This window comes from Epinephelus lanceolatus, chromosome 22, assembly GCF_041903045.1.
Source record: "Epinephelus lanceolatus isolate andai-2023 chromosome 22, ASM4190304v1, whole genome shotgun sequence".
Classification (NCBI taxonomy): Eukaryota; Metazoa; Chordata; class Actinopteri; order Perciformes; family Serranidae; genus Epinephelus; species Epinephelus lanceolatus.
Window position 1 is genome coordinate 30,627,408 of NC_135755.1, and position 24,843 is coordinate 30,652,250.

Below are 24,843 nucleotides of genomic sequence, written 5' to 3' on the forward strand. Positions count from 1 at the left end.
ATATCTGCTGAACAACTGACTGTGTTGGCATGCACACAAATTGACTATTTTTGTCTCTGCTATGTAGTGAGATCAAGTTGACCCAGATGTCTACATGAGCAACTGATGTGATTCGGCCTGTGAAACAGTCGCGGTTAGATTTAGACAATAAAACTACTTGGGTAGAGAAGAAGAGATCGTTTTTTTTGGGTAAAACAAATGTGTTTGTCACTTAACATAAATATGTCTTGTGAGTGATGCACAATGACCATATGTAAACTATGTAACGTTATGTTAGAACAACATTGACTAAAACAACAGCCACAGGTACTTAAGTTACAGGTTAACATTGGAGTCAGTTGAAAGCCTGGTGGGTCTCATAAAGACGCTAAAGGGTGCCTTTGGGGTCAGAATCACATGCTCAGACAAAGTGTCGGTATTTGATGACCTGGGAATTAGAATGAGCTGGAAGTCTACCTAAAACGGGCTGAGATTGAACAATGTTAGCACTTGACTTAGATGGCAGCGTACAATGTCAAAGAGCAAAAGTTACTGTGCTGAATATGTATTACCTTTCTTTTTTGAGACTGTACCAAAAAAGGAGCATTATGAGAATGACCAATTCCACATGCTGCTTTGTTCACAAAGTTCTAAATTCTAACACAACTTCTCCAGTCAAGATAATTACCCCAAAATTTATACCTCCTGCAAAATATCCCAACAGGTCTTGTGCCCAAAAAATATAAAAAAAGGTAGACCAATCAAACCATCGAGAGAGATATGGACCAAAAAAGGGTTATTAAACAACTTTCACCTTATCTGTACTTATACGAACAAGTCTGAATGCTTGCCCCAGGTTATAATTAATGTACTGCCAGACGTTCTTCCATTACAACAATAAGCACTGATTATCTTCTGGCCTTTCACATTTGTGCGACTAAAAGACTTAAAATTGAATTCCAGGAGGCACTGGGCTTCATGTGGTTTGGTTTCCCCTGGGATGGCCTGCACTTTCTATTGTGGAACCGACAGCTTTATAATTTGGGGAGTGTACAGGATTAAAAGAGCGACTAGTTTAGCTTGGTTTGTCAGACACTGATAGTAAACCACAAAGCAGAAAGAAATGCTTTGGTATGATCAAACGGCTAATCTCAATTTCACCGCTGGCAAGAGCACAGCTCGTTAAAAACTATGTACCTGTTTGTCTTTCTCTCCTCCTCTCTCCCCTTTGCCAAACCTCTCCTCCATATTGTGTTTCAATTTGTTCTGCTTTAGTTGAAAAAAAAAAAAAAAGGAACATATTCAATGCCATCTCTTTACAATTCTACGCAAGTATGCCTCATTAGAAAGCATCTTCAAAAGAAAGGGACAGGCACTGTCTGAATACTGCACGCCAAATTATCCCTCCTCCTTGCCTTTCCTCAACCTGAAAAACTCTTCATTAGGTTTATGCTACTGTTGTTGCTGTTACTTCTCATTTGCCATCACTGTATTTAATAATGACATTAATATCTTTGACATTGTCATATTCTTGGCATAGTAAAGCAGGGTATTCCCTTCAGGGCATGGTTGTTTGTGTCTCCTTCCTCTTCCACATGACCAACACTGTTTACTTCAACTTGAGCTTTACAAGGAAAATGCCAGATGCAAACCGAGCAGTACTATAACACCAGACGGCTGCTAAAAACAGGCAGCGCTCTGTTGTTTGCTTGACTAACTTTAATAATGCATCGCTCCAGTTTTCTGAATTTGCATTTTACGTTTGTAAGCCTGGGAGAGATCAATCACTGATTTCCAACATTAGTAATTCTGCTCTAAAACTGAGACTTTAATTTGTAAGGTCATGATATGCTCTGTACAGTACTCTTTGGTGTTGCTATGTAAACAATGCAACAATGACTAACACTGTGAACTCTAAGCTCTATGATATAGGGGTTCTATAAACTGATAAAAGATGCAAGATGATATGGCAAAGGACACATATTCTCATTGGCTTAAGCCAGAGGACATTCACTAATTAACATGAAGTGTCCTTGGTGATGTGTAGCACTAATGAATTAATGATCAATATATCATTGTTAAATTAACTGAGATACCTTGGCATGCTTAGCATAAACAAACGGGGACAACTAGCCTCATTTCACCCCAAGTGGTATTTATGGTGCGGCTGTACCTTAAAATGAAGACACATCATATAAACCCTATCGCTTCCTGTCACAAAGGAGATGCTGCTAATTGTGCCTGCTATCTTCCCTAGAGGAGGCTGCTTGTCTTCTGGCTGATGGTCCTGTTTATTTTTTTGCTAATTATACTGAGCCCTCAAAATGAACATGGTAATTACTAATGTTAAAATGCTACACGTAACACCTGGCGAGCATTAAAAAAAATGTTTCGGTGTTGGAAAAAAAAAAAAAAAAAACGATTTGTATTACACTGTGGTTAACATCTGAAACATTTCACACCATAAATGTGAAATAATGAAACCAATGCCCCATCAGGGCCATGTGGCAAAATATCAAAAGCCACTACTGAAACAGGCAAAGCAGCCCGCACAATATGAAGCATTAAACAACAGGCTGTTTGATGCTTTCCTGCAGAGATGGAGGGGATGTGTTTGATGAAGGAAATCCCTTCGCCGGGTTTGAAATTATTCAGTGATAATTAACTACATTTTTACTGGAGCAAAGTAGCGCCTGGGGAGGGGTGTTGGTAACCGACAACAGTTTATACTGCTTAGGATCCCATTGGTGAACGTCTTAGGCAATCATAAGATCCCCAAAATAATTTTTTTTTAAAAAAGCCGCAGATGAGATTCCAAGACAGAGAGTTAACACTGTGTTCATTGTCTTGGCTTCATCTGATGATGTCACCAGTATATAACAGCCATACTATCATGCTAAATATTACTTAACATATGGACATAATAGTTAATTCAATTGATATAATTAAAATAGAAACAGACTATTTTTAAGAAAAAAACGACAGGTACAGTATGGCATGGCTTGTCTGGGTTCAGACCTTTGAATCCACTCACTTGACTATTTCTCTGGCATTGTGACATGAAACAATAGTTCTTGGTTAAAAATCAATCGATCCAATCAGTGCCACTGTCGAGGTGTTGTTAAGCTTTGCTAAGCTGCGCGCAGAGACTAATAAGGAGTAACAATAAAAATGGCAACTGCTATAGACAAGATAGACACTACTATCAAGGCTGTTTTAAATCAATGTCTTCTCATTATCACCTGACATTGTAGTTTCCTTTACTTCACTATGCTCCACCCTTTAAACCCTGGTAAAACCAGTACGTTGGCATTGCCATGCATCAAAGTGGACTCAAAGGGTTACTTCACTTACAAACTATTTGTATACCATTTACTCAAGTGTTTTACTTTCAGTTCTTGAAGAAAACTTTGTTTTTCTGGCACGGTGAACGGAAAATCCAAAAAATTCAAACATTCTTCATGAATAGAAGTAATCAGGGTCTGCATTTAACAGCATAAAACTATATCAAAACATCCATTTACAAACTCTCACACAACTGCTGCAGTATAATCCAAGTCTCATTTATCCAGTCGTAAAGTACTTCTCAAAGACATGCTTTTAGCATGGGGCGGCTCAGAGGTGGAGCAGGTCGTCCACCAATCAGAAGATCAGCGGTTAGATCCCCGGCTCCTCCTGTCTGCATGTCGAAGTATCCTTGAGCAAAATACTGAACCCCAAATATCTTCCGATGATGCTCCCATCGGTGTGTGAGTGAGTTAAAACCTGAGCAGCAGATGGCACCTTGTATGGTAGTCTTGGCTACCAGTATATGAATGTGTGTGTGAATGGGTGAATGTGGCTCGTAGTGTAAAAAGCGCTTTGAATGATCGGATGACTAGAAAGGTGCTATACAAATGCAGGTCCATTTACCATTTACCATTAATGTTAGCATGTAACAGGTTAGTCCCAAAGTTTCTAGCACAGATGAGAAGCATGCCTGGACACACATGCATTTAAACTCAAAATGCACATTATACTGCACGAGTAGTGTGAGAGTTTGTAAACTGATGTTTTGATGGAGTTTTCCCTCATTAAATGTGGGCCCTAATTAGTTCAACTCATGACTAATGTTCCTTTTTTTGGATTCTCCATTCACCATAGAGGTATATGAGGAAAATACTTTCTTCACAAATTCAAAGTAACACACGGTGTGTATCTGAATTAAAATTATGCAAGATTCAGGAAGACATGTTGGTCTCCAGTGATTGGTTAGGGGAAAATGGATCTCCCTCTCCTACGTAAATCAGTTAGAGTGGAGGCAATCTAAGACTGAAGATGAAACCGATTGTAACATGTTGGCAGGTCTGTCTGATATCGTGCAATGAGATGGCAGATGCCAATTAGTTTTAGTTTGGCATGCCTGAGCTTATTTTGAGCTTAAGAAAGACTCTTTGACAAGGTCTTCTTATTTCCTCTGTGACAATTCAAATAGAAGAAGCTTCAGTCTTACAGTGGAGCAGGAAATTTGTTCTGACCCAAGTGAGAACAAATTGACCCGAACAAGTAGTCCTAGTTTGATAATGCTATATTATGCAAGTGAAACATATGCATATGGACTAAGGAACACTCTGTTCCTCACTACTTTTTTAGCATAACACTGAACAATAGCTCCAGTAAGCTATGATTAAGATCACGTCTGCTGGTCATGTGTCCTACTTTCCATATCCAAATCACAAGCTCTAAGATTCCACACTCCCTAAATAGTGGTATCATATTAAGCTTATTGTGATTCATAGCATTTTTTATCTGAAAAATTTCTGTAATTTCTGTTTATTTACAAAGCTTTTGATAAGAATCCTTTCATATGAGTTGTGCTGCACAATCAACAATGTTTTTTTAGGGCAAGAGGGCAGAAAGCTGCTATCACTGTATACTGCAGGTTGTCAACAGGATGACGAGGCTGCGTCCCCTGTACAGTGTGCATTCAACATGTCTTCTTCTGAAACTGCCATTCACTATACAGAACTAGATCCACTCAGTGCTATTCTCAGGGACTGTGTGTGTTGCCCCCTCGCCATACTTGAGCTGACAAAGAGGGATGCCTTGAAGATTTTTTTTGCCTGTCCAAAAACAAAGAGAAGGAAGACAGAGAGCACAAAACCTATTTTCCCCATTTTCTCTGGGCAATTACACAGATAAAGCTTGGAAAATTGGGTTTTTTTCCTTTGAAATGCAGGCAGAAACGGTGTTAAAACAGAGCACAGATATTGTGAGAAATGGCTTATTGTTACCATTTCTTCTGTGTTTGATTTGCAAAGCTTTGTGTGTGACTGCTGAACAGTCAGAAAAAGCATTAATAGCATGCTGTGTGTGTGTCTGTGTGTATGAAAATCTAAGAGGAGAGAAAAATTCTGTCTATCATGTTTAATAGAACATATGTTTACATATTTGTCAAGAGTCTTTCTTCACTTGCATTCATGTTTAGCTTTGGTGCTTTGCTCCAGTGTTTATGGCACTACAGTGTTTGAGCCGTGTATGATATTTTGGCAGGGGAATGGTCACAGCACTACAGAGCAGGGTTTGAATGCCTAATTAGACGGGGGAATTGTGGATAGAGACATCTTCTCCACACTAAGGTCCTCTGAAGCGAGATTTACAACTATTATTTTTTCCCACTAGCACCGAGTTGCCTCAGCCTCCATCCCCTGCAGGCGAGAGTTGCTCTGATAAAGAAAAGGACCCGCGAAAATAAAGAAGTTTCTAAACAGTGGCTCACAGATTAATAACACAGATGGAGGTTTACTCCCCAGCCATGTATACTGTGTTGATTGGGCACAGAAAAGGCAAAACGGCTGCCTTCTGTTTCATTTGTGAGGGAAATCATTCAATGAGGCGTCTGCACTATTGAATATGCAAATGCAGCCATTGTCGCTGCATGGCTCTGCGGCGGACAGCTGAGGGATCTTGTCGGTGCACGCTTGGTTGGTGATGTTTTATAAGACGGAGGTGCAATTGTCTATTAATCACTCAAGCTGAGCGAGGGAATGCTAACACCAGTTGTATTGCTTGGAGAACAATGTTTGTTCCAATAATGGGTAGACATATTATATTTACATTGTGTAAACTATGATGACACAGCCTGGTCTCCCTCCCTGGGCATCAAAATATGCCCCTTCGGCAGTGTGATGCTGGGAATACCCTTTAGCCTCTATATGAAATGCACCAGTCTCTCCACCAACTCCAATGTAAACCCATCCACATCATAATTAGACGCTCAGATCAACGTATGTAGTTTAAAGAGCTTCAAAGTCTGCTTACTGTGGGTGGGGGTGGAGGTGGATGGTCGGGTCCAACAAACACCAGACTCTGACCCAGGACAATGATGTTTGAGACCAACAAACAATAACATCTGTTGTGGCATTCTTGTCATTTAAAGCCTGGTGTTAACCATAACCAAGTACTATGTTGCCCAAACCTGTCGACCCTGTCTTACCACTGCATTTATGCCACTCACAACTGGTTGGTTTTTTGCCAACATCTGCAATCCTTTCCTAGCCACAACCGGGTAGTTGTGTGCGTAAATCCCTAGACCCCTTCTTACCGTAATGTTTGTGCCACTTGAAGCCAGGTGGTGGTTTTTAAGCAACATCCACAAACTTTTCCTAACCATTACCAAGTACTTTTGTAGCCTAAACCTATCCAGCAACCCCTTCTTACTACCGACCCCGTCTATGTCAAGATACAATGCAAAACGCTGCCCCTGGCGCCATTTTAGTAATGAATGAGCTTCTGCCCAAATATGACAAGTGGGGATGAGATCATGTTGAGTGACAGCTGAAGGTGTAAGTTGGTTGTGAACTTCTGCTCATAGATTGTATAAAAGAAGTGGAAACAGCCACCGTGAAATCACCCATTGGTTTGTTGTCCAATGTTCTGAAGTTTGAGTGTGGCATTTTGGCCATCGCCATCTTGTTGTTTTTTTGAAGCCAAGAGAAACCATAGTTGGAACGAGAGGGTGGATCTGACTGACTGCAATGTCGATGACACATTGCTACTCCTCTATCCCGATTGACAAGTTGCAGTGGTAGCAACTTGTGAATCATGAGATAGCCATGCCCCAAGACATACCCTGCTTTATTGTCTCTTTTACTCCAAATGGGACCATTATTTACATAATGAACATCATGCCGTAGTGACTGAGACCATAAACTCACCACGAAAATCTGAGGTAATGAATCAAGTGAGACAAAGAGGGATTGTCTCTTAGACTTCTATACAATTGCTCTTCTTTGTGCAACCAGTGGAGTTGCCCCATGCTGGCCATTAGAAAGAATGCAGGTTTAAGGCATCTCTGCATTGGCTTCACTTTCCAGAACTGGATGCTATGTCTTTTAAACAATCTTTGCTTTTATTTGTTCAGGACACAGTTCAATATGTCTGAATATGGTGGAAGAGTCTAAGACGAGGATGATGTGGGATAATGGTCCTGGCTAAGACATAAACCTAAAACAGTACTGTCCAACACCTACATGACAGCAGCACACTCCCTTAAAAGCCTTACTGACTGTCTGACTGAGAGCTGACTGACAGCAGCCTTTGCCACAGCCTAGACAGAAGCAATCGATCAAAAGAAGACCCTCCTAATTACAGAGATCAGTTATTACATTTACTGTAACGGATCTCCAGAGGAGATTAGCCACAAAGAGTGCATGGAGACTAGTTTTATCTATAAATCACATACAATGTGTAATGAATACATATTAAACTGCAGCCTGCTAAACTCAGAAACCTTGAAAGCAAGCATTCATTAAATCAAGTAATTACAGATTCCTCTATTGACATCGCAGTCTTGTGTGAGATGAGCACACAAATAATGTGACAATTATATTTCTCCTCCAAAGCACATGTGACAATAACATAATTGGCCACGTCCATGATGCACTTTATTTGCATTTCACCGTTAAATTTTGTGAGACCAGGCTGCTAATTATATGTCTCACTGCTAAAACCACAGGATCTAATTTTACACTCTTCATTCCCTATGTCTGCATTCTATGAAAGCTTGTTCCGTCTTCAGTACCCTTGTCTATAACCCAGCATAAGGACACTGGCACAGTGCCATTCCTCTATAACCCCCTCCCTTACAATTATCCTTCTTAATTGCACTTCGCATACCCCAAAGGAAACAAGAAACTGAAAAAAGTCTGTCTATAAATCACGTCTTCCCCTAAAAAAGCTTGGGGCCCCTTTTGATCTGTTGACTCCTTCAGTGGCCCCAGGGGCTCACCCTGACTTCTGATGTGTCTTACACAACAACCCACAGTAGCCTCAAGAGCATTCCGAACTCTAGGGCATGACACAGACCAAATCAAAGTGAATCATCCAGAGCTAATGTTAATGTTACGACAGACAGACACTCGAAAGAGTTTAGAAAGAAGCTACCATCTGTCCACAATGTGCACTATCACCATCACAAGGTCTTTCTGCTGAGTAAGAATCTCTTTCCCTTTGACTTTCTACTTTTATTGTATTGCTGTCACTCTTAAGCTCCACAGACAGCCACTCTCAAGCATCCAAATAATACATCAGAAAACCTGATTTCTGAGGTCTGAAGCTGACAATTACCTGAGCTTCCAGTCCCAGTCTAACAGCGCACCAGAGATGCCTATTCACATTTAAGTGCCTTGTAACCACAGCTATTATTCCAAGATGATTCACGAGGGCAGGGTAGTTTGAAGTCAAAGAAGTAAAGGTGTCTCCATCAAAAGATAGTCATCATACTACGGCTAAAAGTCAAGTGTGTCCAATTTGACGGTGAAAAAAAAGATAGAGAAAACAAAAAAGAGCAAAGCACAGAAAGGATGAAGTGATAAGCTGTTATTGTTTCTGGTACAGTTATTTTTTCACCTTGGTCTGTTGTTGCATTTGGGTCATATTGGGATACCAATCGGTAAAGGATATTGCTTGTATATTGCTCTGTCCCTGTAAAGCCAGCCATCTGCTGAAAGGGTGGTGGTGGGAGAGAGGGGGTGGGGTCATCTTTCAAGGTGAAGAGGATAGGCTGGCACAGATGCTGCCAGGCTTTTGTTAAGTTTTATTTCACCCCCCTGTCCACTCTTGTTTGGCAAGCACATTTACAATTGGCAGCATCATTTAGTTTTCTCTGGTTATCCCGGCCAATGAACCGAAATGTCCAACACTTCAGGAAATAAAAATCTAGAAAATGCAAATCCTTGTAAACCTGAGATTTTATGAGTGGTTTTTCTGCGGTATGGGTAGAACAAGTTAATACCTTGAATTGTTATTTTGTCAATTATCTAAAATTTAAAAATTAAAAAAAAAAAACAGAAAAGTAAGAAATCCTCAGTGACTAAGAAAACCAATCGATGTAGAGTGGGGCTATTGTAGAAGCCGCTGTGATCCTGGAAGTGGGTCTAATTTAGATGGATTTGAGCTGGCATATGTTCATGGCCACCTTCCAACAACACTTAAGGGACAGACCAAGGATGACACTGGAATACTTATTCCCTGTCAGTGGTAATGTTTTCAAGAGGAATGCATCACTGAGGCCCAGACGAGCCTGCTGTTACCTTTGAGGTCCAGGTTTCGGGCTCCATTGGAGTGCTGCGTGACGGTGCGTGAGTCGATCTTAAGCGTATGTACATTGTTGGCGTCCCGGGACACCACCACGTTGTGCCACTGGTTATCGTTGAGCGGCTTGTCCGAGTTGCCCTTCATCAGCGACGGCCCATTGCCGAGATCAAAGACGTAGTGGACGTATCTGCGAAGAAAGACATAAGAGTATGTGTTTGTGTTGTCATTAGGGATGTCCCGATCCAGCTTTTTCGCTTCCGATCCGATACCGATATTACAGCCTTGAGTTTTGGCCGATACTGATACTGATCTGATCCAAGCACATAGTCATGTCATGTCAGTCATGTTAGAAAAGGTTTGATCAAGCGATATTACTCTAACAAGAACAACTACTTAATCGGGTTAGTTAGAATGATCCACAACAGTTGGTATGAGAAACTGACCTGTTTATTGTGAACAGGATTAAATAAACAAACTTTAAACTTGAACATTAACATTAAATAAAAAATATAGCTGGTTTGCTTTGGCTGCTTTGGCCCCTTAATAAATAGAAAATAAATCAACACAAGAAATCTTTAAAATGTCTAACATTGAAATTAAAATAGCAGCAAGACTCCACACACTTGTGCTTTGGCCCCCTAATAAATAAAAAAATAGATTAACACCACAAGACATTGTTGACATTTAACAAACAATGCAGCCTTTCCTTTTCAGTTTTTTTTTTGTAGTGTCAGTGTCAACCTGGTGCTGCTGTTTCCTGTGTGAATGCTGGCCTGGTGGATTGATAGTAAGTGCTGGAGCGGATCACTGGAATGGACTGCTTGAATTGCGGAGCGCTGGGCTGGCCGGAAAACCCAAATCGGACTCCATGAAAAACTGGATTGGAGTTCTTGGATCGGCATTTTTCCATGCAGTCCGATCCGATGCACGTTTTTTGCTAATATTGGCGGCCAATACCGATCCGAATATCGGATCGGGACATCCCTAGCTGTCATTATTACAATGCAGCAGCTGTTCTTGAAAGAATGGAAACAAAATAATTTCTGGAAATGATGGCAATCAACAGTACAACATGTTTACTCTCAATAACAGGCACTGATGACAAGTCACAGTCAACAACACTCAACCTCCAATTGTCCTGATGAAATGAAGTGCTCTCCTATTTTGTCTCTTTGTCTTAAGCTCCAGGCTCCTGAAGTCCTGCACAGACCAACTGTGTGGGATAGTTGAAACCATCTTCAACCTGAGCCTGAGGCTGGGAAGAGTACCACAGCTGTGGAAGACATCCTGCATGGTACCTGTGCCCAAGACTCCGCACCCCAAGGACTTCAGCAGCTTCAGACCAGTGGCATTAACATCACACCTCATGAAGACTCTGGAGCGCCTGGTCCTGTCTCGTCTCCGCCCCGCAGTAGGCCCTTCAATGGACCCGCTGCAGTTTGCCTACCAGCCTGGCATTGGGGTGGACGACGCCATCATCTTCCTCCTGCATACAGCTCTTTCTCACCTGGAGAAGCCTGGAAGCTCTGTGAGAATCATGTTCTTTGATTTCTCCAGCGCTTTCAACACCATACAGCCTGCGCTTCTGAGGGACAAACTGGACCACATAGGGGTGGCTAATCACCTCACATCCTGGATCCTGGACTACCTCACGGACCGGCCGCAGTATGTCAGGACCCAGGATTGTGTATCGGACTTGGTTGTCTGCAGTACAGGGGCCCCGCAGGGGACAGTGCTGGCACCGTTCCTCTTCACCCTCTACACTGTAGACTTTTCATACGACACCCCCACCTGTCATCTGCAGAAGTTCTCTGACGACTCTGCCATAGTCGGCCTCATCACAGATGGGGACGACAGGGAGTACAGAGAACTGAACCATGACTTTGTGGACTGGTGCCTGAGGAACCACCTTCAGATCAACGCGGGGAAAACCAAAGATGGTGGATTTCCGCAGGCGCAGACTCCTCCCCCCAACACCGGTGAACATCCAGGGAAAGGACATTGAGATGGTGACATCTTATAAGTACCTGGGTGTTCATCTTAACAATAACCTGGACTGGACTAATCACATAACAGCACTGTACAGGAAAGGCCAAAGCAGACTCTACCTGCTGAGGCGGCTCAGGTCTTTTGGAGTGCAGGGGGCGCTCCTGAAGACCTTCTTTGACACTGTGGTGGCATCAGCCATCTTTTATGGAGTAGTCTGCTGGGGCAGCAGCGTCTCGGCTGCAGATAGGAAGAGACTGGACAAGCTGATCAAGAAGGCCAGCTCTGTCGTGGGATGCACTCTGGACTCTGTGCAGGTGGTGGGAGAAAGGAGGATGACAGCCAAGCTGTCATCCCTGAGGACTAATGACTCCCATCCTCTGCAGGAGGAGATAAAAGCTCTGGAGAGCTCCTTCAGCGATAGACTGATTCACCCAAAGTGTGTGAAGGAACGCTATCGCAGGTCCTTCCTGCCTGCTGCTGTCAGGCTACATAACCAGCACTGCTCACAGTAGACTGCACCATGGATACTTTGTTGACACTTTATTGACACTATGGACACTTTATGGACACCACATCTGTCTGCTGTTTTGCACATACAATCACTTGCACTAGATGTGCTCCCTTTATCCACTGCTCATTTTCATTCACTACTGCTCATTATTATCCACTTCCTATTATTTTCATTATTATTATTTTTATTGTTATTGTTATTTATCACCAACTCTTGGATTTTTGTACTTATTTGCATGCCTAGTTATTTAAGCTTTTTAAGTCTAATTTTGAAATCCTTAATCTGACTCTTTTTCCTTGACTGCTGTAACACTGGAATTTCTCAATTATGGGATCAATAAAAATGTATCTTATCTTATCTTAATGTCTCCATCCTGTGTTCTGTCTAAGAAATTACTTTTGATATAGATAATACGACCAGTTTATGTTGCTGCACGAAATTTGGATTCATTTTTTGTTTGCTCACCGGTTTGACATGCAAATACAGAAACCTGTTTTTGTCTAAAAGCCCCTGTTTGCCCAAAGGCAGGCGAGGTGGCACAGTTCCCCCTTTCTCACAAATATGGCTGCCTTTTGTGTTTTGGGTAAAGGCTATTGTGGCTGTTTCATTCAAGGTATGTAGGGTTTTTTCCCACCTTGATTCCAATTCCTTTATGTAGCCTCTTGTCTTTGTGTGACAGAGGGAGCTCAGGCTTTTGTGTTGTAACAGTGCTAACAATAGAGCACAAGAGGAAGAGAGATACGCACGCAAAAGCCTCTTTTTGATACTCTAATTATGAACAGCTTTTAGGGTGATACAATTCACAATTTGAAGCAGTTTATTTTGGGTGTGTGCTATCTTCTAGCTTGTAGAAAACTGGCCAAATACTTTGCTGGCCAGAGAAATGCATTATGCTCACATTTATGCATTAACAGTTATCGGTTAATGGATTGTAAAATAAATACCCAAGAGGGAAGTTTTCAAGAAAAAAACAGAAATGAATATTTCTCTGAGTTCTGTTTTCCAGCGGTATGCGCAGCGTTCAGCTTAGCTTTTAAGACGACTGATTATGATTACTTGTGCTAAAGTCACTTTCATCCAGCCAGCCCTGATTCATAGCAGCATTAAATGACTCACTGATCTGGGTTAACTCTAGGGGAAAAAAAAAAACAACCTATGATTCAGCTCATGTATTGTTTTGTTGCCAAGAACATATTTCTAAATTACTTGATTTGTGTGGTGATCAATTGACTATTCACCAAGCTCCTCACTGTGTTTCAAATAATGTGCAACTGGGTTAGAATTGGACTGCTTGTACAAAGTGATATTGCGTTACAGCAAAGGAAGGTGCGTGACTTCCAGCACAAATCACACAGGACTCACCCCTTCACCAGTTCCACGACAATGAAGTCACTCCCGTCCCCAGAGTTGAAGAGCATCAGGCCGTCAGGTGTGGTGGTTTTGAACTGAAAGAAGAGGTGCATGGAGGCGTAAGCTTGTAACGTTGCTAAAGCTAAGTAGCTGCCTTTCGTTCGAAACGTCACCGGATCTGCAATGATGTGGCGCATGCCAAAGCGGGCATTCAGTTCGCAGTAGGAGATGTCACCGTTTTTGCACTGGTCAAGGTAGGGCACCCCATTGAAGGTCAGGCCCTGGAGATGGCCAATGAAGTTTGAGGGCACCACGGATATGAAGCGCCGCTCGGTCATGATGCCTGTCTCGATGTTGTGGAACTCGAGACGCGTGTGGGCACCAGTCATCTGGCCTGGAATAGTGGAGGGAACAGAAAACACAGCGTTAATTCAGAACACAAGGGGCAACACATCCATTGCTATGTTCTCCTTGAGGCAGTAAAAGGCATGCTGGGAAAATGTGAAGGATTATGTCACATTGTAACACTGACAGGATTATAACCATTCTAAGCATCTGATATTTTCTAAAGCACCATATGTTAAACTTCTAGTTATTCATAACTTCTGTTGAAATTGTACGCCAAACTTAATTTCATCATGGACATATTAAAATGCATTTAAAATGCATTTCACTGTAAAGCAATGCAAATAAACTTAAAATTGATTTCAGTTGCTTTAGAAAACTGTGTGTGTACAGTATATGTTTTTATTGTGCAGGTTCACAAGGGTTGAGCCTATTTGTCTAACCTGCTGTGAAGGAAATTATACAAGCATAACATTGCAGAAAATCTCTTGTTACTGCTCTACATGCCACAATTTATATTGTGTTTACTGGGAGATGTGGCGTAATGAGCTTGGCAAGGTGCCGATTTAAATGCCTTCCCTGCTGAAGCCTGGCCAGCCTCGCAAGGACTCCCCGGGTGCTTCCTATTTTCTTCTCTCCCATGAACCAGTTTGTGAACCAGTCAGAACATCACAGGGTCATTCTTTGCTTCTGGCCTCAGCGTGCCCACTCTCTTCCCTTCATCTAACTCACACCTTTTTCTCTCCTCTTCCCTCGTCCTTTGCCCTGCCATCCTTTTGCCTGAGGCCACAATACTGTGAGTGCCCGTGACTCCACCTCGTCTCCTGACCTTTCATTCTTCTCTTGCTATTTTCTTCAGACGTTGGCAGAACCTGTACCTCTGTACTTTGTACACAGTTGCTCACACACTGCCGGTAAATGCTTGAAGAACTATCATATTGTCCAGCCTTTTAAATGAGACATAGGTGGGTTACATTGGAACCATATTACGGTGTACTCATCAACTGGTAATGAATTTTCATCTTCGAAATATTATGACATTTACAGATAAGCACCTTTTAGCTTTGTTACCATTTTCCCTAAATATCAGTTTAATAGTAAGTGAACGAACCACATGCCACCTCCATGTCTGATTCATTATCATCATAATTAGTCACCTTCCACTTCCAATTGAGTCGTTAATGACAAATGGCACAACAGTTGACTCTATGTGGGTGGGTGCATTACATGTGGATTTGTGACTACATCCTCACACTCACTGAGGTCTTGATCACTGCCCCTCACCCCAAATTAATCCCTCAATGTAGCAAACACAACTAACCTTCCACTGTGACATTATCCACAGACAGCTGCAGGCTCTTGCCTCTTCGCACCACCTTCACCGTGTGCCACTCATTGTCGTTCAGCTTCTGCCCCGCGAACAGCGTCTCGGGTCCTTTGCCTGTGGTAGTGGAGTGGGGGGGGAATCAAATCACAAACAGCACAGCAGGGAATGCTGTGCGGGCCCACTCATGCACCCACACACACACAGTTCATACACAGTAGGTGACAGTGCCAGTGGAGAAAACCTGCATGTTTGTGAGACACATTCACACTATAGATTCTCCCTGTATAGTGGAAATGAAAGGAATCAAATATCCGGCCTGACAGACTGTAAAATCGAATGTCCTCTCAAAAGCTCACAGTGTTGCAGCATGATGTCGTCAAAGGCAGTGGGAGAAATAACCAGTTGAGGAAGTCAATTAGAACAGGCAGCCAACGACAACTGGAGGTGCTGTGTTACAGACGTTACATTAAGGCGTGTTTAGGACAGTCTGGATGGGTGAAACTAGCAGTTTAACCGCTCATCCCCCAAAATGCTGTCCCCGTTCCCCTCTCCTACACTCACCTCTCTTGTTGTTATTCTGCCTCTGCCACTGAAAGAAACAGTTTGATGCATATGGGAAATGCTTATTGGAGCCATATTTACATAAACGCATTTTCAAAGTGGGGAACAAGCTATTTATATCCTGCCAATGACAGGGCCTTATTACATCTACATTAGAACAAATTGTTGACGTTAGGGAGTGACAGCAGGGGAGATTTTGATTGAGACAGCAGTCATGAATTCCTCTTTCATTGACGAGTTGACGTGATTCATGGCTAAAGTCAGGGCAGTGGCTGGTACTGGTTAATAGCTGTCAAAGTTTGTTTAAGGGCTCAATAATAGGCATACAAGAGTGAGGAAGTATGTGATGTGACAACAAAGAGGAATCATCTCTCACATGGCTTCAGAGGCTGAAATGATGGCCTGCCAGCAGTGGGCGTGCACGGTGTCATGGTACCCAGGTGAAGGTAATCAGTGATAAGAGGGAAGAAGGATGATTCTGTAAACAGCAGGGCAGACTGAAATAGCAGAATGCCGGAGGAGAGTAGTCACTTCCATTAAGCCACCTTCTGTACTCTGTGCGCTTTTAGGCAGCTCTGGAGTGAAGCAAGGGCCATTGTTGCTGGTAAATAAAGAAAAGTGACATCCAAAGACAATGGCTTTCTTACACCATTAGCGCTGATGATTTGTAGATCTAATATTAGAAATCCTACTCTGCTTCCAGGGACTTTTCTGACTAGTTGGCTGGCTGGAGCCTGAGTGTATTATACCAGGTGCTCGACTGGATGATATAGAACAGCCTGGTGAAATATGATTGTCCACTTCCCAGTTGTGTGTGGAATTATGTAGTCTAGATGAAAAAAAAAAAAAAAAAAGTCCCATCAATTGATGGCCCTGCCTGACAAGAACATACACATGGCCCACTGGAGAATTGTTTTCCCATTTACTCCTGTTACTTCTTTTTTATTATATTGTTTTTTTTTCATGGGCTTTTTGTCTTCAGCCACATGAAATTGGAAAGAGAGACTTTTGATCACACCATGTGTGAAGTAAATATAAAGGAAAAGGCTGCAATATTGCTGCAAAGAGTGGCTGAAAGTTGTCAGCAGAGAAGTTAGAGCTGATACAAAGACAGATAGGAGGACAGAGGGGGAAATATGAAAACGGATGAAGATGAAATAAAGAAGAGTGAAAAGAACCCAAGAGAAGAACTAAGAAACGGAGGAACAAAGTGCAACCGAGCAGCAGCAACAGCAGCACAGCCGGCTGGCTGATGTAAGATTGTTAAAGTTAGAAGAGTCTAGTGCAGCACAAATGAGTGGGAATGGCTACCCTTTAGAATAGGGTCCATGTAATATTTATTTGGCTTGGCTGCTACAGGCCGCAGGTGAGCAAGGGCCACTGCTGCACACCTAGCAGGAGCCATTTGGCTATAATACCACTAACAATGGGGGGCTGAAGATATATGGGCTGCTCTGGATGGGCTAGCCAAGCAACAAAAAGCTCCGGGCAAAAGGTGGTATAAAAGTGAACCGAGGGACCTATTAGGTTGTAGGAGCAAAGCGCAACACAGTAACAACAACACTTGAGGAAAAGTTTGGGATGCAAGTCACACACTTGGTCGTAGGGGTCAAAGGTTGACGAATAACTTGCTGTGATCAAAAGTATGACTCTGAAATTAAAACATTACCTTTTGGCATATTTATTCATTGGCTTTACGCCCAGATCATTATGCCATGGGTGTTACAGCAGAACAATGACTGCTTCGAAAGCACATATTGATGAAGCACCTGGTGTTGGCTCAATGCGGTGTATTGCTGACAGCAAAGTGAAGCCTCACTTTACTGCCCAGGTAACACTGCAAACAAGGAAGTTGAGAGCAGGGTTAAATGAGCTGCTAAGCCTCTAATTCAGCCGCTGGCAGAGGGAAGTACTCACTGCTGGAAAAACAAAGGGGGACGCAGGGCTCATTAATAAAAGAGCTGCCGATTATTAAAATGCAATTAATTCTCATCCTGCCACTTGTGCCCTCTCACTTTGTCTCAGAGATCAGCAGGGCAAAGGGCTGTGATCACACAAACAGAAGCTCCCTCTCTTTTCATCTTTTTTATTACCATCCCCTCTCATCCTGTCACTTTTTCCTTTGCACTTTCTAAACGTGTGGGAGCTGAAGAGGTGTCAGGGAGATTTCTTAACTAGTGTAAAAATAGCCAGGACTGTGGATTATCTTCATTGACTGTGTCAGCACACCATAAATGAGAGGTGTGATGTTTGTGGGCTGTTGCGTAATTACCAGCAGTCATCCATCATTGGTGGCTGTGTTCTCTCTGTAAACAACCTTGATTAATGCAATCGGATCAATGGAACACGAGCCGTCAGCCATTGGCTGCGGGTTGTTGCCATCAGTATCTATTCAGGCTGTGTGGTTGCTGTTGCAGCAGTGAGTACTTGAACACAGTTGTATAATCATTATGTCTAAACCCTAATCAAAACAACTTCAGGGAGTGAAGCTGCTCATCAGTCAGTGATGACAACATTTCCATCATGACAATCAGGAAGTGAGAGATGAGAAATGTTTGTTTGCTCTGACTGTGTACAAGTGGCACAGAGATCAAGATGTCTCTCAGATTAATGCTTAAAATAGAAGGAGCATTTCACAAACTGAATATGTTGCAAAGTAAAAACAGGACTAAACACTACTTTGAGATTTGTTTCAGTTGCATTCTGCATGAAACCAGTCTAATGTGCGGTCCAGCTTACATCCCCATTGTCACTCAGAATCATCCTCGACTGATTCTGGCCACACAGCAAACCCAGTGAGCTTCCCAGACACGGTTGTTAAGCTAACAAGTGCGCTGAAGTCTGATGCTGGCCAGAGGGCTTGAAGCCGGCCAAAGAGGAGCGATCAGTGCTAGCCAATGTATTGGCCAAAACAACAGTGCCACAGCATGATAGGGCCACGGGCAGTCCCTGGTAAGTCTGCTGCTGGCCCAACAGTAGACAACAACAGAGTCAGTCATGAGTCATGCAGCCATACATGGGGGCAAGTGATTGTCAGGGTCGCTCAGGCATATGTGGTTTGTGTTGAGATTGTCGGGTCCAGGGATAACAGCAAGGGGTGTCAGCAGGTCAACATTTGCTTGGAGAGAGTGGATGTGATGATGTATTTGAGCTAACCAGACAGTTCATGCCCCAATCAACTTAGTCACACTGGTGGCTGGAAAAACCTACTGTATGTTCAAATGCCACTGAAATTAAGATGAAGCAACCCAGTTGCCAGAATAAATGTTGGCATTGTATATTTCTGGAAAATACAGATACATTACATTTGTACATTTCATATGCAGTGGATGTGTTAAAACTTTATGCCCTTTAAGTTTCAGTTCTTGTGAAATTGCTGTGGTTAACTTGTTTAATTCTGAGCACAGAAAAAGCAACTGGTTAGGGTTGGAAAAGATCATGTTTTGGCTTTACACAGCTGGCCACCAATGTCATATTGACTTTAGGTTGACTTTAGGGTGAGACGTTGGGTGACGTAACCAAAATCCACCGTCACTCAAACATCTCATACCAACGTCACCTTGACGTAACATACCAACTTTTAGCCATAAGGGATGAAAAACAAAACCCAATATCTGCAAAATGTCATAGTCAACCCAATTTTCATTCCAACCTAAATTTAACATCTATCCTATGTAAGAGTCCAATGTCTCTCTGAGGGCACTGACATTCAGTGCCAGCTGGGAGAATATTAAATTTTGTCGCAACAAACATGGCTGACAATGTGCTGTTACAAAATACCTGGTTTTGTCGTAACGAACATGGCAGAAAATGTTGTTTGTTGTTCGTGTACCGTCGTTTGTCACTGTCTGCTGCTTGATCTCACCTAGGTGTCATGAGATCCATCCATGCCCTCCACCTTGTGATGAGAAACTCAGTGCAAATACATGTAATCTGATCTATGTCACTCTAATGTTGCTATGATACATATGAAAGGAACCAATGCATGCATAACATATATGTAGTTTGCAGCAACATACAATACTGACATTTTATTCTAGTGATGAGGCTGGATTTTGATCAGTGGTAAAAATACATTTATCTTCATCACTGTCTCTTTGGAAAGTCTCTAATCTGCTTTCACAGATCAAAAGAAAATGTAACATTGAACAGATAAAAATATCCTAGAATAATGCTTTGCCCTGAAAATGCCACTGACTAAACTGAACAGGGGAACCCTAACTACTATGTCCAGTTCCACAACAGCGTCATATTCCCTCTTACGAGGTTTGACAGATCGTGCCATCGTCAAGTATGAGATACAGTTGCGAATGCAAGTTCAAGCTCTGTGATTCAAATTCCCTGGAAGAGAAAATAATTATGAGCAACTAGCACTCGGGGACTTTTGAGGTCATGAGTTTCTGCAAAGCCACACACATTTGTGCATCCCCACTCGCAAGCACACATGAGAGAAAAGAAAATATAACAGTGGACTGCAGTCCAATTAAAATGGCTCAAGAAAGAAACACAGTATAGTGTTTCATTCTCGGCTCAGCAGCCCCACTCTCAGGAAAAAAGGGAGGATGTTGATTCTGTGGGTTAAAAAAAGAGGTCTTGAAAGAAAGAGATGGAGGAGGGGAAGAAGATAACAGAAAATGTGGGGATGAGGGTGGATACCAGCTGATTGAAATGGATTTTTCATGCAGAACAGTGGAGGAGGATAAAAATCCAACCAGAGAGACCAAATGCTGACCAGGGGGAATAGTAATGCCTGGCTTCTTTGTGAATTCATATGGAAAAGAGGGGGATAAAAAAAGATGTCCCCAGAAAATTTAGCAAGAAGGACATAATGTTGTAATCGAAGTGGGAATATGTGTGTGTGCGTGCAGTATAAGCGTAGGACTTTATTTATGTTCATGATTAGCATTTCACTACCAGGTGATAGACCTCAGGCAACCCCCTGCTGTGCACCCATCTGGGAAAGCACAGTGAACTAGACAAACTGTACTGTACACACAGATGTATGCACATACTTGTGCTAGTGCAAACCACTTTGAAAATGTGTAAAGAGGATGCACTTAGTTCTTTGCAACTAAAATCACAGGAGATATGCTGCAGGGTTGTTATTGTATGTTTTGAATGGCTGCCGTTGAATAATAATGTTCATTATGCAATTCGAAAATGTCAGGAATCAGGAGTGGGCCATCAGCAGTGGGGGGGTGATGCACGTGAACTTTCATTCGTGTCAGAACTGCACTGACATTAATCTTAACAAATCCTACTAAACTAAGCATTATTTGGAAATAGGTTTAAAAAATGTCTTCATGGATAAGTATATTACATTGACATTTTACACAAGGCAATTTATTTTGCACAAAATTAATTGTGTCATTCTCTGCGTATGTGATTCTGTGTCAACTAAGCATGCGTCAGACAGAAAACTGCAGTCTAAAATTAATTGAAAAAGATCTAAAATGTGTGTACTGTTTCAACAGAAGCACACGTGAACCAAACACACTTAATTTCAAACAGTTATTGCACAACAACTGTCACATAATAATGTAAAAAGGTATTAAAATAAGGTAACCATATGGCACCATCACCTGGAAGCCATTTCCTTCTCTGTACATGGGCCTAGAGCAAAAATCTTATTTGAAATGAAATTTGAAAAAGAAAAAGCCCGAAGCTAGCGGATGCAAAATGTTCTTCCAGTAATCATTAAAACCATCAATCAATGTTTTTCTTTTTTGGGGCTTTCAAAGTTATTAAATATGATGGAAAAATGACTTTTGCATCCACTGAAAAGACAATTTTAAACCTGACAAAGCGATAGCAGCTGCACATTTGTTTTTTCTAACAATCGATCAACATTTATAGATGTTTTATGTTCTATAGTCCATATCCAGCTACGTGTCCACGGTAAATGATGTGTATAAATTTAAAAATGCATAGCTAGTGTTGGAAGATGGATTTTCATGCAACAAAGAGATTTCAGCTACAGTGTAAGGACGGGGAGGTGGTAGGCGTTCCTTAGGTGTATTGTAGGTACTGTAGGCTATGAACTGAGACTACATGGCTTTCTTGCTTCCAACTTTTGTGGGAGGTCTGTGTGTGTGCGTGCCTGTGTGTGAGAGAGAGAAGTAAAGAGAGAGTGTGACTGCTTGCTCTTCCGTTCAACCTTGCAGAGGAGAGCAGTACATGCTGTGCACAATAGATACATCTCCCACACACAAACAGGGCGCCCCGCTTTCCTGCCGCGCAAACAGACCAGTGCTCCTAATTGGACCATTGGGGGTCTGAGTGTGTGTGCGTGTGAATGATAGATAGAGAGAGAGACTTTTTTTTTAATTTATTTATTTTAAAAAGGTGCTGCTAAAATGTTAATTTAGGTCTTAGGTTATAGCATCAGTGGTGATGAGGGGTTGGAGAAAAGGGAGCGTGATGAGACGGTAGTGTGTGTGCGTGTGTGTGTGTGCGTGTGTGTGTGTGTGTGCTGTTAGACAAAGTGAGACTGCCAAAAGATAAGGAGTGAAATGCAGTGTCAGCACAGTTGCTGTCCTGGCCAAAAGACTGGCATGAGAACACCCTGGGATGGCTTGATGACACGTGTGTGTGTGTCTGCGTGTGTGCGTGGGCAGGTGATCTTGTGGGCAATATCCATGTGAATGTGCTGTTTGCTATACCTGAATTGTATATCACAATTGTAAAGACAGTATATTGAGCTTTGATGACTTATTCTTTGGATTTACATTTTTTTTTTATGTTGCTTTGTGTGAATGTATGCAGTGTGCAAGTGTGTGTTGCAATTTATGTGCCAACCTCAAGCCCCCCCTCTCTCCTCTGCCATCTGTGCTCCTGGCATGGCTCCTTAGTGTCGGTAATGAAGAGGAACGCCCCCACCCCCCCTCAGTCTCTCTCTCTCTCTCTCTCTCTCTCTCTCTCTCTCTCTCTCACACACACACACACACACACACTTTCTCCCTTTCTCCCTGCCGTATCCTTGTACGTCTCTCTAACAATCTTTTCCTCCTCCAACACACTCTCCTTACCCTCAAATGACTTCCCTGCACTGCAAGCTACTGTTAGAAAACACACGCACACAGAGACACACAGAAATCCACAAACAACTGATCTGTCCCAGGTATCTCTGCCTTTAAAACACCTTCCTGAACTGTATCTCCTCTGAATCCGCCTGACTTGCTATCGATTCTTTTTTAACAGAGCCTCACAGTGTGTTGCCTCTTAAGTTCAAATGGCTGAATGCTCTCCTCCCACCCAAATGAACAAATCCTATAAATACTGAACATCTCATTGCAGCACTGAAAAGGACCCCTGATGTGTTCTGAAAGACACACTGATAACCTGCTCCAATCCAATGTTACACATATTTTCAATCCTATTTGCACACATGCCCAATGGTCTGGCGTGACTTTCAGGAGATTGCATAGCCTTGGACGTATTCTTTGGTAGCTTTAGCTGAATTGCTACAGTCCTAATTAAGGATGTCAGTTTCACTTGATTTTGTTTTTGGTAGCCCAATACCTATTAACTGATAACTAATCAGTTAACTTTAAATGAAAATATACATGAAAGCAGTCTTTCCCTTGGTCCCATGCTCCATTGACTCAGTAAGTTAAGCGCCACTTTTCAGGTGGCCACGTTAACATGTGGAAACATAGTGCCCACTGCCCACTCTGGTGGGCCACTCATTGGTCTCCAATGGTAGAGCTAACGTTAGCCTTGGCTGCTCTGCACTGTGCACCCCATAGGTCCTGCTGACCCCTTAATTCCTGCTGGTAATGCCGTCTACTAGCACCACTAGCATGCTGATGCTGCCAACAGTGCTAACAGTAATGCTCAAGTGGGTTGCGGCTCAAAACTGGGACACCTACTCAATGGGACAACCTGGGGGGAGACCAGAGGGTGGGCACAGTGTTTCCATAGCATTCCTGTCAGATTGGGATGGCATTACTAGCGGTCATCTCCAAATGAGCGGCACCACTAAAGAGCTCCCACCAGACGTAGTTGGTGTATAGTGCAGTAAACTAAAAAGTGGCAACATTAACCTACTGACAGACATGCATAACTGGTCAAAAATAATCTTGGCAGTTAACTGATTAACATTCCTAATCTTAACCCTAAACCTTCACCAAGCATTAACCATAACTTCTAACTCTTATAACTTCTACCTGACCTTAATTCTTCTTTACTCTTTCACTAAATTTCTAACATCTGTAAAAGTAATGGATATAGCTACTATGAAGTCATTCATTCATTGGTTGATTCCTGCTTGAAGCCTCGAGTTCAGCATTCTGACCGTCGCCATCTTGGGTTTTTTTGGAGCCAGAAGTGACCATATTATTGGCGTTGTGGAGGAGCAAGGGGTGGATCTGACTGAGAAGCCCTAATAAAATGGAAATGGGTGAGTTTATAAAACAGAGTTGTCATGAAGGAGGAAATTAGATATAGAGACTCAAACTGTTTTTGTGCCAGGCTGTAAACATGTTTATTTTTACTGTAAAGTTGGGCATTTTAATATGTGGATCTATGGGGACTGACTGGCATCTGGAACCAGCCTCAAGTGGCCATTCAAAGAACTGCAGTCTTTGGCACTTCCATGTTGGCTTCATTTTTCAGCCCGAGGTTGCTGCTTGATTTGAACTTTGTGTACCTCACATTAACCTCAATTACACACACATCTTATGTATAAAGGCCAATCATTATGTATTGGAACATTTGTGACCAAATTTGGCCTACACCTAAGACATGCAAACCTGCAATCCCACTCCCAGAACCCACACACACATTATCAAACACAACCTTAATCCTACAGCTCTCCACCTACAATAAATACACCTCTATCCCGTGATGTAACTAGACATAAATAGGTGAGTAAACTATGACATTCAGTTGGCGATCCCCATGAGGAAGACATCCACAAACATTGTAAAACTGCATACTTTATATTCATAACAGATTGCATCTTGGTTTGATTTTTTTAAATTCCTTTGACTTCTTTGTCATTGACCCACAAACAAACCCTCAGTTACCGTTTCAGGAGGGAATTAATTCATGAAAGCACCACTCTTGATAATACTTTCATAATATGCAAAATGAATTTACATAATACAGACTTCACCTGCAGTTTCAGGCTGGTGGAAGCCTTCTACAGCTAGTAAGGTGGACAGCTTATCCACTTTTCAAAAGTGTATTTACTCGCTGACTG

General features: G+C 42.2%; 1 protein-coding gene across 10 annotated transcripts in view; it reads right to left on the reverse strand.

The window, feature by feature from the left end:
• Window positions 1–24,843, reverse strand: part of nrxn2b (neurexin 2b) — an 835,675-nt gene that overhangs the window by 377,086 nt on the left and 433,746 nt on the right. For all 10 annotated transcript variants that reach the window (XM_078164201.1, XM_078164202.1, XM_078164203.1 and 7 more), the window contains 3 exons: window positions 15,072–15,191; window positions 13,418–13,799; window positions 9,552–9,742 (listed from right to left, as the gene is read on the reverse strand). In XM_078164201.1, the coding sequence (XP_078020327.1) occupies window positions 9,552–9,742; window positions 13,418–13,799; window positions 15,072–15,191 (693 nt within the window). The remainder of the gene's footprint in view (window positions 1–9,551; window positions 9,743–13,417; window positions 13,800–15,071; window positions 15,192–24,843) is intronic.